A 15,169-nucleotide genomic window follows, 5' to 3' on the forward strand; every position below is an offset into this window, starting at 1 on the left:
ATATATATTTTTAACAGTTAGGTGATACCTACCAGAACAATATAATATTTTATATAAGTATTTCAGAAGTGCATAGATCTCAAAAATATTTATTGTATTTTAGAACGATTGGAAAGGGACATCATTTAGCTTTTGTATGTGTTGATAATTATTAAGAGTTGTACATATATTAGCATTTCTTACTGACTATCTTCTTCTTACAAATAGTAGAAAATAATACACGATATTTATAAAAATCTCCATTTGCGAATGTTTTACGTTACACGAATTCATTTTATTTTTTATTTACGTTTTATCAAGTTTCTTGGAATTTGATTTTCTTTCCGCAAAAATATGATTTCAAACTTATGAATTCTTCCCTTTCAATTAAAACCTCGTTCAGAGCCGCCTGAGAGAGTTTTGACTAGTAAAACTAACTAACTTCAAGGGCGCTGTATGAGGTGTTAGGCACTATCAGTGCCTTTGCTCCTTGGCAAGTCGGTGCCCGGTATACTCTCCGGTATGCCTCATTCTCAAAGGTTATATTTTAGTGCGACAGATTTTTGCCATTTAGTTTGTAAAGGGGTGCGCGATTTGCAGAACGATGTTCATCGATAAGTATGTTTACAGATAATCAAATAACACAACAGTCATTGCAAAGACAAGCCAATAGAATTTTTGGTAGCCATCTTGATTTTACCATCTCATCGTCTGCTTGCAAATTTACAATAAAATCACAAACTTTGTGAATACTGTACCTATACATAAAAAAATTGCGTGATAATTTAATTTAATGATAATTTACTTTTTATCAAAAAGTAGCCCATATGTGAACGGGAGAGAGTCAAAATTCCGACCCCGAGAGCATATTGTACCCATTTCTGAACATTGTGATAACAGATTTTCTGATATACGAGTATCTACATAAAATATGTTTGCGATTGAGTTGATCGTTTGTGAAAAGCTTCTAACGCGATGCTACTCAATAAGTCGACGGCCAAATAATGTAATTATTTCAAATTGAAAAGGTACTACTTCTAGGCTAACTCCTAAGCTTAATAATTGTTTAATCCTCAAATGTTACACCTGTACTGAACTGTTGAATTGTAAAAGTGATATGTTATTATATTAATAATAATTAAGCTAGTAAGTTTTAAATTTGCAAAATTATTATTTTAATGGAAAAATGTGTAGGTATCTTATATTGTTAAAGGTTATTTTCTAACATCTTTTGATTTTTGGCGTTCGGTTATGTGGCGTTTTGTTATTTCTTCCTTACATATTTCTTTTAGATATTCAATGATCGCATCTTACCTAAACAATATTTCGACTCTGTAGAAGTCAAGGGACCCAAACCACAAATTTGGCACATGCATTTTAAAACCATCAAAGATGCGCGCATAAGAAGTCTCTTTTGCATATACCTAACACCAGTAGGCTATCCTTGCCATCGATTCCATTCAGTATTCAGTGGCCAAGAAGTATTAACAAATATCATTTCCAAAATACCCTTTTTTCATAGTTATTTAACCAAAATAATAGAGATAACATCACAAAGTATCTATGTTAAAAGTTTCACTGTTTTGTCTTGAAAACAAAATAAAAAGTTTTAACAAATCAAATGTTACCTTTGTACTCCGTTTTCTCAGCTTAATGATTTGGTTTGACTTTCCGTTTCAGGAATATGTACCCATTGTTTTCGCTGTATTAATAACTTTTTATTTATTTATTGATGCAAATGTTATAAAAATACCGAATGCCGTTAAATATTTACTGAAGATTGTTTTTGTAGTTCTGGAAAAAAACATCACAAAACATTAAACGAATGCTTTTGAATGAATTGCTGCGTCGAAAGGTTCGTAAAATGTATCCACATAAATATTATTATTGTTTATGTTTTGTAAGTTTTTAATTAAATTCCTTGGTTAACAGTGAGGTATTGAAAACATATTCGTAAAAGGCTTTATACAATTTCAACGTAGGTGTTAAGTTCTGCACCGCAACAAGGTTTTATAAATTAATATGAGATGTAACAAAAAATGCAGGTAATAAATAAATTATATTATAATAATAATGACCAAGAGCTGATAAAGCGAAAAAATTGTAGATTTTCGTAGCAGTTGGGTTTTATCTCCAAACTTTTTTTTATTTTCTTGTAATGAAGCATTTTTTTTTTTTTTAATTTAATTAAAATCAAATTTAATAATATAATTATTAAGATCTGCAAGTAATTTTTGGTTTTTGTTATTGTTACAAGCTGTTTCCAAAATTTAAAAAAAATTAAATGGAGTTCTACGAATTAAACACAAAAATAATAAATAAGACATTTTAATGGTTTTAATATAATATATATTATACTTTTCAAACAAAAATATCTCATTCTCAAAATGTGTGTTACATGATTTTTGTACAAAAGAAAATGTCAGAACGTATCTTTTTGAACACATGTCAATCAATCAATCAGTCAACAAATCAATCTTGTACATATAGGAATTTATAAATTCCAATAAATTATTTTTATAATATAGGGTTTTCCAATAAGAGGTGTTATTTTGATATTCAACCGTAAAAGATCAATGTTTTCGTTGCTTGTGTGGCACGTAGCGCCGTCTTGTTGAAAGTAAACGTTGTCCAGATCAATACCATTCAATTCCGGCCATAAAAATCATTAATCATCTCTCGATATCGATCCATTCACCGTAACTGTTCCTCCAGCCTCATTTCCGAAAACGTAAGATCCAATGTCACATAAGGTCACACGTTGAGGAAAGAGAGGCTTTTCAACAATAACTCTTGGGTTTTCCGAGCCCCAGATGCGAAAATTTTGCTTGTTGACGAAGCCACCGAGGTGGAAATGGGCCTCATCACTCAAGATGATTTGCATTTGATTCACTCAAGTTAATTTTAATAATTTCAATGCGTTGTTGAATCGTGTATTGTTCCATTTTTATCAATGGCGTAGTTTCTACTTGTCAATTGTTAAAAAATAACAGCTTTAAAAGTAACATCTACCAAAATAGCGGGCTATTCAAAATAACACCTCTTATTTTAAAACCCTGTACTTCAAACAAAACGATTTGTAGCAATTTTCGGGATTCAATAGGCCATCAACATGGCAGAATCAGAGCACTATCTGACGCAAAATGGCAGAATCAGAGCATTATCTGAGGCAACATGGCAGAATCAGAGCATTGTCTGAGGTAACATGGCAGAATCAGAGCATTATCTGACGCAACGTGGCAGAATCAGAGTATTATCTGACGCAACATGGGAAAAATAGAACATTATCTGAGGCAACACGGCATAATAACCTAAAAATTAACCGCTATAATACTTTTCACTGTGAAAAGCTCAAATCATATATAATTTATAACATCGTTATTATTGTGCTTTCCTATATACGAACAAAAAACACTACGCAATTTAATTGTACTGATACATTTGCGAACCGAAACGCGAGCCGAGCCACGAATTACGGAAAAGGAACGAAGTAACTTCAAGCGGCGTCTCGCGCCATTTGCGGTTGCTTCGTTTCTTTCCCATAAGTTGAGGTTCAGCTCGGCATTCCAGCTAGCTTATGTACAATACGTATCATTACGGACATGTTACTGTGGTTATTAGACTAATAGATATCAAATTAACATTGATTACTTAAAAAGGGAATTCATCATTGAAAGAAACACATGTCAGGACAAATGCTTTAGGCGTAAATTTGTTGTTTATTATGTACTATTCATGTATATATATTTTTTTCATTTTTATCCAGGTTTCTTCCTCAAGCTCTGTAAATATGATAATAATAAACCATATAACCTACATAATGTACCTACCTAATAGTACATATTTAACACTATTAAATATTGCACTGTTATATATATAAATTATAATATAACAAGATAAAATGTTTGGTGTTTATTCGATCGAGGAGTCTACAATAAGTTAAACGATTTAAAACATAACATTATAAAGTTATTAGAGAAGCTTTACTTTTAAGAATACGACTGTCTACGGTTTATAATACTGTACTGAATAGGGTAAGTATTATCAGATGTGTACATTTATTGTGATTAATTACGAAATCTTTATTATTCATAAAGTTGTTTAAAATAATATACATTGTCGTAATAAAAATATTACCTATTGTCTTTTTTATCGGAACAAAAACTATTTTTTGTTGGGTGATTTTGTAAATAAATACGAATTAAAATATTATTCCCCCAAACTTTCTTTTTATTTTGGCACTGCTTTTTTCAATGAGTGCTAATTTTCTATGTTTAACTTGATTATAATTTTTTAAGTCCCTATAACTCAAAATTACAAGTCATACATACAACAAAAAACACACTAACCTCTCGAAAACCGTTTGTGCACCAGTGACAAGAATTTTTTTCCCGCGGACAAACCGTTCATGCACTGCCGTCTTAGAATTCCGCCCTAGATGGAATTTTATGATATGCGATTTAAACCTGTATGCCATGAGAAAGTGCATAATATGTTTTTAAAGAATCGCTTGCACTTCAAATGCTTTAGAGTTAATTTTTGATTTCCCTCAAAAAGCGTCTGGTGTTCCGTTGTTCTTGTGTTTTTTTTAAACGGGATACGTGCCACAGAATGTCGCGAAAAAAATGAGTAGGTACATTATGTAACTATTGGTAAATGGAAGTAAGGGTTTTGTTGACCGTGTTGCAAGAACAGAATAATTGTTATTGTGTACGTTTTAATTCTTACAATTCTTGTAATATTCTGGCATTTTTATAGAACAGCAATACCCAAGGTTCAATACTAAATTGATTCAACACAGTTTCGCTTTTTTGTTATGACTACATAACGCACCATAGCAACAACGTCAAACGTACCAACAACACATTTCCCGGAGTCAACCAGAATAAAGTCGAAGTGTTTTGATAATTTAAACCGAATAAATAATAACCATGATCAAACTGAAACTGCTGATGATTGGACCCCCTGGGGTAGGAACTTCAGAGATTTATTTATTTATTGCATCTCACTATACATAAAACACTTTTTTTCACATAAAAATCAACCTCACTAGGACTAAGCCTGTATCGAGGTTAATAATTTACATTTGAGTGAAGCAAACATAAGAGTAATCACAAACATAAAGTAATTCTACATACAAACACAAAATATTTCAAAATTAAAGAAAAAATAAATATTTGATGTGTTACCAGATGGGTAATTTGACAGTATACTGTAACAATATTTGAACCATAACTAATCATTAATCATTATTCAAAAGAAGAAGCAAAGTAGATAATAAAGACAGATAGGGTGACATTCAGTTTTTAGCAAATGGGACTTATATAAAATCTTATTATTTAAGAAAGGACAAGGATGAAAAAATATTAAGACAATCGTCTGTCAATACAAAAACCGTAATTAACTTTTTAAATTTAACTGAGGAATTGGTAGACTTAATATGATTTGGAAGAATATTAAACATACCTAAGTGGTGCCTGATATAAATAATTTCTTTGACTTAAAGAAGATTTAGTATGTACCGCCACAAAGTTCAATCTAAAGCTAATTCTAGTTGTCCGCATTTGTTGTGTTCTTTCAGCAAATTTAATATTGATAAAAAATCGACAAAGTATTTGAGTGATATATAGCTGTTTTATGCACATAACTTTACATTCCTTATAAAGTAGGTTGGATGGATAACAGAATTTTTTTTTGTAGGTACATCACTTTAAGGATCAATTTTTGAGTAATATTTAGTGGTTCAACATTGGACTTTAGACATGATCCCCATATTTCTTAATTTATTATATTTTTACCACTGTATATTTTGGTATCGAAACAGTAAAAGTCTCAAGCAGTGAGTGGTTTATTTATGGTATCAAGTGAGTCAGAATAACAGAAGAGTATGTGTGAAAAGATGAATAAGGCAAGGCGTGTATACCAATACAGTGTTGAGTGGCGGTATATCCTCTCTGCTTCCCCGTGATGGCTAGTTAGTTAGAAACCTCCGTTTGAAAACATTGAAGATAGTATAGTACCTATGTTTAGAGAAAATGTTATAAATTTAAATAAAGTGATTTTCATTCCCATTTAATAATATTCAGGATGCCTGCTAAGTGGTGACTTTTTTAAAACTTAAAACATTAAAAAATCAGAAGGTATTGGACAGTTGGGGTCAGGGTGGGGTTATGAACACCGATTTTAAAAAAACTCACTTCAAACTCTATTAAACTATTATTTGAAAACTAGGTGAGCGTTTCCCAGGCTCTACACGGAGTTTTTTCTAAATCAGATGTAGACAGTAATTTTCCTCTTATTTTGAACGTCAAGTGTGCAAAATTTCATCAAGAAGTTTCAAAATTCTGCTTAACGTGGTGGGGAAAAGGCATAGGAGTGGTTTATCGAAATCTCATGTAGACATCCTTCGTTTGATAGTCGAGTGTGCAAAACTTCATCAATCTGGGAATAAAATTATAAATTTGTTTAATAAACACACCCACACCGGGACACTCTTCTTCACCAACTATATAATGATAATAATATAAATAAAAATATAAATGTTCGTTTGTTCAAAATCTTAAATCTGTGAAAGTTTTTCACCGATTTCTCTAAAATTCTGACACAATGTTGTATTCAAATACGCGTGTGTTTTTATTGATGAATTATATATAAAGGTGTCAAATAGGTAAAAACATTCGTTTTTGAAAAACTGCGCCTTCTGTTGGACAAACGAGTTTTTTTGGCCATCTGGTGGATGTAAAAACAACACGCGCTGTTTCTTTATCTGCACAGACAGATTGAGCCACATCAACACGTACGGTGTATTAGGATGGGGTGGCGCACTAGATACATTTATAAAACCACTACAAATAGTACAAAATCATATTATCAAGGTTATATATAACAAAAAGAGGACATTTTCGACTGATCAATTGTACAAGGAATCTCAACTATTCAATCTCCGTAAACTATTTTTACTTCAAAGCCTGAAATATGTCATGAAAAACCAAAACAAATTTCAAAAATATGAACCCAAAATCAACTTTAGAAGAAATCATGTATTTTATACCCCACAAATCAATACCAAACTAATGCAAATTCACGGTAGCTTTATTGGACATCGCACTTTTAATCTATTACCAAAAAAAAATCAAGTAACAACAAAACTAGCGCAATACCAAAAAGAATTAAAGTTGTGGGTGTACAATGCAAATGTTGAAGCATTATTCATTTAATTTTTACTTTTTTTCTATTTTTTTTCTGTATAGTTATTATTATTTTATTTTGTGTTCTTTTAATTCATATATATTATCTTACAATCTTTATTTTTACTTTGATTTATTTTTAATATGCACCTCTTGCACAATCTTTTAGACTAACTTTAATTAAAATCCTACCGTTTTTCTTTATTATGCTTACTGTTATTTTTAGGTACAAAAATCTAATGTATAAACTTATATTACCCACGCACAGGCTGCGCCTTAGTGGGTTCCCTTTCCTATTATTATAAAACTTGTAATGTCAAATATATAAATTGGGAAAAAATAAAGGAAATTAAAAAAAAAAAAAAAAAACACGTTTCGGGATACAGCTAGTACAATAATATAATAATTACCTAGATGCCTTACCGAAGATAATATGCGATAATTTGGCTGTAAGTATTTTTTCTTTCAGAGTGGTAAGACTGTGATGGCAAACTTCTTGTCGGAATCTGTGGATGTAGAATTCAACAACGAAGTTCGCCCAACGCAGGGAGCGAGAATATTAGAATTCGAAACAGGAAACCTAAATATCAATAATCAAACAATAAAAGCGGACATAGAACTGTGGGACTGCAGCGGGGATCACAGGTTGCGTATGACAATATTTTACTACCTCACCTAACCTAACCTAACCCAACATAACCTAAGCCAACCTTACCTTGTAACGTTGATTGTCAACACATATTATATTAAACTCACCGTATTCTGGTAATATGCTCCACCATAGCTTGTAGCAATAAGGGGAATTGAAAAGAAGACTCAGAATAACAATTGTAATATAAAATATGAATGTTTATTAAATTTAAACCTTAAATACAAGAGCAAGACTTAAATTTAGAAAATCAGGGGTGGTTGGCTATTTGATAGCACAACGTAATTTGAACTCGGCCACGACATTTACTCGTAAAATTATTTTAACTATAAAGCTTAAAATAAGACATCACCACTGAGCGCCAGTCTAGAAAACTCTTCTAAACGAATTTATAAACATGGTGATATCTAAGAGATTATGTGTCTAATTCATGAGGATTAATAAAATGTCTCACGTGCGTGTTTCAATCTCCGACGATCAAGCAGCCCGTCCTCAGGTCCGTTTCCCACTCGCCACGAAAACCAACTGCCGGCTTCTCTGGAATTCAACGCCTAGCTTATTTGAATCCTCCGAGTGGCAGCTGTAATTCCATGCCAACGCGTGTCTAGAAGTCTTGGTATGTCAGCGGATGGTTCCTACCGCTACAACCTAACCTAACCCAACCTAACCTAACCTAACCAGATTGGTTAAATGTTATTGGATTTAGTTACAATTTACAATATTCGTATTCCTCGCAGTAATTTAACTGTTTTCGAAATAATGTAGATAGGTTCTGACCCTTTTTGATGGAAGTTAGGCTTGAAAATGGTGAAATTACACTGAATGCTGTCAAAATAAGAAGTCTAAGGCATAAATGTGCGGTAATATAACGCAAAGACGATTAAGAACTGATGACAATGGACGCTTAGATGGCTCGAACCCGTAGAGCGTTTGGGCAGAGGGAGGAAATGAGACGATGTATGAATGTGAATGAATAATGGATCGTGATCCAAGACAGTAATAAAAGACGTGATAATTAAAATGGCCTCATAATTTTAAACTAGATCTTACAAATTAGAATCATTAGATAGAATCTTACAGATTTTACACATTGGTGTATATTATAATTTCAGATTTGAATCCTGTTGGCCGGTATTCAGGAACAATATCAACGGAGTAATCCTTGTCTGCGCCATGAACAATGTAACGAGCGCCCCGAGGGAACTTGAGTTGCTCTATAATTATTTTATTCTGCAACCGGGTCTCGGTCCCAAACAGTGTGTCGTGTTTTACAACACCATGGGTGCCCAACAGGATACCAAAGGACTAAGATTATGTGACTATAAACATTTTTTTCTTCTATATGCTTGTATTATTGGATATTATTTTTCATGCCTAAGCGGAACGTTTACCGCCATCTGCTATCGTATATTGTAAGCAAAGATCACGATTATGGTTTGCGTCTTTACTCGCATTAATGTCAACTGAAGTAGTCAAAACGTAAAATAATTATTAAAAGCTACGCTGGTTATATTCTACGTGTTCATAGATGACGTTAATTTTTTTGATTAAAATACGCTTTTTGCAAGGTGTTTCTTCACAATATTAAAACAAATTATTTGTTTGCGCTCGTACATACGGAATATGAATAGCAAACAGTTTTGCCCGTAAAAAAATAATGATTCAATCCAATATTGTATTTGTATGCCGTTCTCAAGGGAATTGAGTTTTTAAACGAACTAAACAATTTACTCATATTCATCTTAATTTTTCAAAAAGGGTATTTTAATAAAATTAATAAATTAACGCCATCTATGAACACGTAGAATATAAAAAGAGTCACGTTTAACCTTAAGGTTAAACGCAACGCTCGTTGTATTCTACGTGTTCACAGATGGCGTTAATTAATTAATTTTGTTTAAATACGCTTTTGCAAGGTATTGCTTTACAATATTAAGACAAATCATTTGTTTGCGCCCGTATATACGCAATATGAATATGAATCAATATTTTTGTTCGTTTAAAGACTTAATTCTTTCGAGAAAGGTACACAAATACAATATTTTACCGATGATTCAATCCAATATTGTATTTGTATGCCTTTCTCGATAGAATTGAGTTTTTATATGGACAAAACTATTTATTCATATTCATATTGCGTATATGAGGCGCAAACAAATAATTTGTCTTAATACTGTAAAGCAATACCTTGCAAAAGCGTATTTAAACAAAATTAATTAATTAACGCAATCTGTGAACACGTACAATACAACGAGCGTTGCGTTTAACCTTAAATGGTTTTGTTACTGCCATCAAGTGTTTCAAAATTAAAAGACAAAAATTATAATCTCAATTTTTTTAGGCTAGTGTAGGGCACCGCTGCCCCGGGAAACATTTATTTGATAACCGACACCTCTGCCATAGTTCGGTACGTTTGGCGACTTAGCAAAGGTGCCCGGGTTCAAGGGGTGAGGTTTGTCCGGGTGTTGACGGCGGACGCATCTGCCCACCTACTGCGCGGCGGGCCGAATCGGAAGAAACTGGTTGAGGGAGACCTTTTGACCTCTCCAATCGGACTCTTTCGACCCATTGCCTTGCATGGCAGTGGGAGCAGAGGCGGATTTGCCCTTAGGCCTATGTAGGCCCGGGCCTAGGGCGGCCAGATATTAGGGGCGGCCAATCGTGACAAAAAAGTCACAGATGATAACAAGAAATTACTTCCTAAGTACCTAAATATTCTACGTACGAAATAGCGATATGCAAGAGCGTGTTCAAACACAGCACACAGCGCGCTCCCACGCCCCGCAGCCGCCCTCGCCACACCTTACCTTAGGTTGATTTTTATTTAAAAAAGGTGCTGATTTATTTTATTTGTTTGGAGACTTAATAATAACTTTTTATCCAGCCCGTATCTGGCAACTCTAATTGTAACTGTGAAACACTTATATATTATTGTATGAGAATAAACCTGAAACAAGTTAGATAAATTAAACCTAAAACTGTTTTATTCAGATCCTTGAAACCTTAGAAAGTATTTAATACTAGCAGCTATTATAGTTTACTAAATTTCTGAATCGATTTCGATAAAAGTTGTCAATAAAGTAATTTCATTATGTAGTCTATAGTCTATATCAGGGGTCTCCAAACAACGGCCCGCCAATGTCATCAATCCGGCCTGCGACAATCGACAATTATACAGTAATTGAACGAGCGAATTTAGCAAGCGTATTTTTTTACATTAATTCCACACAGGAGGCTTTGAGGAAAATATTTTCCCTCACGACCTATGTCATCTTAGGTGATGCTGTGTGGAGGGTCTTTTTAAGGAAGGGAAGGATAGGAAGTTCTGAAAAGGAAAATGTATAAGGGGTGGGTAGGAATCTGGGGATTAGTGTGTCCAGGAGTGACATACGTATGAATACATCCCTCCAACTGCGGCGCAAGGCGATGGGTCAAGATAGTCCGGCTGGAAAGGTCAAAAGGCCTCCCTCACCCAGTCTCTCTCGATCCGGCCCGCCACGCAGCAGGTGGGCAGACGTATCCGCCGCCAAGACCTGGACAAATCTCACCCCATGAACCATGAATGATAATGGCAGGAAAATTAAAACGGTTTTGACCCTAGGAACTTACTGAAAAGTTTGGATACTCCTGTTCAATATGATGGGTACTGAGAAAGGGGCGGCTACATGGTCTGGGACCTAGGGCGGCCAAGACTGCAAATCCGCCTCTGAGTGGGAGGGATGGATTCATTCGTCACTACTGGACACACCGACCCCCAGATTCATAACCACCCCTCATACCCTTTTTCTTCCCAGAATTTCTTATCTTTTCTTACCTTAAAAAGAACCTCCACACAGTATCACCAAAGATGACATAGGCCTCCTGTTTGTAAATAAAATATGGATTGCGTCTTTTATTTTATATACTACTGCAATCTGCTATTAAATTGAGCAACTTTTATAAGTAAATGGTTTAAATCTTTGCTTTACCCTTACTACCACCTAGTAGAGATTTGCTTATGCTTTTTATGCCGATGCATGCGCTTGCGCTTTTACTAAATCACTAACTGAACTAGCGACATCTGTGTTACTAGGGAGTTCGCATTATGGTAATAAAAATGGTTTGAGTGATCGCTGAAAGTGTTTTCATATTTTGTTCACAGATGTCAGTATCATTAATTTAACAAATAATATATTTTATATTTTCAGCTTCAACATTTGCAAAAATATCTCAAGTACCTGTAAACATAGCAGACGCTGGAAACAAACTAAGGAATGACTTTTCTAACTATGTTACTACTATTATAAACAACGTAAAGGTTGATTGAAAGCTGAAGATATTTTTCTAATAAAGACAAAATGTGTAATGTTATAAAACTATAATGTGGATTTTGATGAATTAATTACATTGAATAAAGTTTCTCTTTCACGACGTTTTGCAGAGAGGGTGGTTTTGATTTTGCTGTTTCTTAGTACATCCCAAGAATGTCCATGTTTGAACTCCAAACTCTTGATTTGTAGAGTAAACCAATACGCTTAGCCGGACTTACCAACCTACTCCGTAAACCTTATGGAAAAATTATAATTGTTTTTGAAAGAAAACTATAAAATCAAAGATTTATAGCAATAGTCCTCTTCACTTTATTAAGTCAGTATTAGCAATGGTAATAAAAATGGGCTGTTAAATCTCTCATAAGGTAAAGATTGTAAAAAAAATACATGATGTTTATAAGTATTGTACAATTATAAAGTCACTTACAGAAGGCTCAACGTCCTATAACCTGTAGGAGTCCTAGGAAGGGTGCACACACACACGGCAGCCGCTTGTTCCAATGTCAAAATAAGTGCATAATAATTAATTATATAACTGAATTTTGTATATATAATTACATTAGTAAAAATAAATATAATTACGAAAGATTTTTTAAATATTTATACTGAGGGATCAGTAGGATTTATAGGTCCAATTAGAAGTTCTACCGAGCCAAACCCTCTGATATGAAAATATCTAGAGTCGGTGAATTATTTTCCCATTTGATCTCTGGTGATGTGACATGTTGTTTTTGTATTATTTTGTATTTATTATGCTTATATAATGCACTTGCATAATGTGAATTGACTAGATGATCATTTTTGGAAAAGTGTGTGGAAGGGTTTAGTTTTTTCTGTGGGGAAGATTTAACCCGGACATAAATTTGGAAAATGTAAAGTATAAGTAAACGCACATAAATTTTACTTCAAAATAATATTCTTATCTTACAAGACAATTTGTATAGCGCCGCTTTTGTGAGATATATAAACTGCGTACGGGAATCTCCCGTGGGACTTGTCATCTATTAGAATTGTGGTTTAAGAAGAAGTTAACTTGAAACGTAAAGAATTTAATATTATAGGAGGGGGGAAACACAAATCATTTCACAATAACGTTGTTGAGTCCAAGAATGAGTAATGACCCATTTTCATGAAGGAAATGTAATCCATGCACAATCAACAACGTCTTATGTTTGTATTTTTAATAATAATAATAATCATATTTTTCCAGGATTTAGAGAGGTTAGTGCAATCCCATATAGATATACGCATTGATTGTACAATAGATATATGAATATAATTTATTTTTTTAAATTCAAGTAAGTCTGAAAATTCATAAAAAACCACTAACTAACTATCCATCACACCGGTACAGCAGGGGTAGGCAGAGAAGACGGACCGCCAAACAACTTAGTCTTGGCACACACTTCTTGCCTCATTCACATTCATATATTGTCTCATACATACTCTTCTATTATTCTTACTCTTGACATGGCCCAACTCGAGTATCTGATTCACTTGATCGTGCCATGTCGTCATGGGCGTCCCCGACTTCTGCTACCATTCGCATTTGCATCATATATCCTCCTTACACTCCTTTCTTCGCTCATTCGTAATTATGTGAAAAGTATGTCTTAAAACATTTTTTAAGACATACAAGAGATCAAAAAATAAATAATGTTTGAGTCGAGTCTTTTTAGGTCTCTAGGCAGACTGCAGTCCAGAGGTGGCTATCAAACTCAATAGTGGGTCGTACTTGCTATTTGTGCATTGTAAGCAATTGTGTACTATGAATAATATGTTCTGTAGATAGGCACAAAATTAATATTAGATTTTATTATTGAGGCACATTTATCTTGAATAAATACAGATTGTATTTCTACTTCGGTGAATGTGTGAGCAATTAAATGATAAGAAGAGTCATAAACAGTTGAACTTTGCACAAAAGTAAAAGCAACACTACCACACATAAATTTTACTTCTAAATAATATTCTTATCTTACAAAGATATTATACTACAATTTGATAATGTACAATAAGAATAAAAATACTTTTCAATGAAGTAACTGAACCTAACCCAGTGACATGATCTAGGTGCAACTTAAAAACAGTTTGTTTCAGATTGGAAGCAATTCATTCATTTTTTTAAGTTGTATTGAAATAATATCTATAAATCTGCAACAATCGGCTAAAACTTAAAAAAGGAGGATGTCCAAAGTTGGACGCCAGAACGCTCATGAGGAAGAAGAGACCCACATAGTCAATAGGCATATGTTTACTGATATTATGGGCTTGATTGACCTTCTGGAATCTGGAGGACTGAAAAGATAATATTATATAGTTTGATGACTCACAGTACTCTGATTCAACTAAATAAACTGGAATACAATGTGGGTAAGTAATATTTACTGCCAATAGGGAACCATTTCACTTCAAGAAATTTGCTTAGATAAACTGCTCTAATACCTACATTGACTTTTCCAGGAAGATAGTACAACGGGTGTAAACATGTTTTAATATAAATTTTGATAATGTTTTCCTAATAATTTATTAAAAATAATTATTATTTCCAGGACGTTATCATAAAATATTATGAATTTCTATGTATGCACTCAGGCGTCGAATTAGGTGTTCGCTATCTTTATTGAAACAAGCAAAGTTGTGCTATCAACAGAGAGAGAGAGAGAGAGAGAGAGAGAGAGAGAGAGGAGGAAACAGCTGGTTTTTGTAGGCTTTGCGGTAAAACTGTCAAATAGCAAAGTACATGACTAAACAACAGCAAAGTATGTAATAATTTATTGTTAGTTGTTATTTGGTGAAATTGTTTTATATTCTCTTTTTAAATTAATTAAAAACATTTTTAAGGTAATTGAAAATTGAACAAATAATATGAGGTCTGCAAACAAATTTACGTCTTCTTTAGTCATTAAATTTAATAATGCCAATAAAAGGAGAGCCAGAAGGAGCTATTATCTAAAGTAACTAAATAACTATCCATCACTCTGTTTCCAGGCAGAGGTAGGCTGATAATTTTACAATAACTTTATTCGTGACTCAGTAAAATT

The 15,169-nt window shown here is 33.3% G+C and overlaps 1 protein-coding gene across 1 annotated transcript; it reads left to right on the forward strand.

The window, feature by feature from the left end:
* Positions 1-4,910: 4,910 nt before the first annotated feature.
* LOC149420452 (intraflagellar transport protein 22 homolog) lies at positions 4,911-12,121 on the forward strand. Its single transcript, XM_089636363.1, has 4 exons — positions 4,911-4,949; positions 7,636-7,811; positions 8,928-9,130; positions 12,003-12,121. The coding sequence occupies exons 1-4, from the start codon at positions 4,911-4,913 to the stop codon at positions 12,119-12,121; spliced, it is 537 nt and encodes a 178-aa protein (XP_089492489.1).
* The last annotated feature ends 3,048 nt before the right edge of the window (positions 12,122-15,169 follow it).

The sequence above is a fragment of the Hesperophylax consimilis genome, chromosome 10 (assembly GCF_061612785.1).
Source record: "Hesperophylax consimilis isolate HC1 chromosome 10, BYU_Hcon_1.0, whole genome shotgun sequence".
NCBI classification, from domain to species: Eukaryota; Metazoa; Arthropoda; class Insecta; order Trichoptera; family Limnephilidae; genus Hesperophylax; species Hesperophylax consimilis.

Bases quoted from the DNA above. Each gene is read 5' to 3' on its own strand.
- LOC149420452 (XM_089636363.1), top strand. From the start codon at position 4,911: ATGATCAAACTGAAACTGCTGATGATTGGACCCCCTGGG. The intron at 4,950-7,635 runs GTAGGAACTTCA...TTTTTCTTTCAG, and splicing joins TGATGATTGGACCCCCTGGG to AGTGGTAAGACTGTGATGGC. The intron at 7,812-8,927 runs GTTGCGTATGAC...TTATAATTTCAG, and splicing joins GACTGCAGCGGGGATCACAG to ATTTGAATCCTGTTGGCCGG.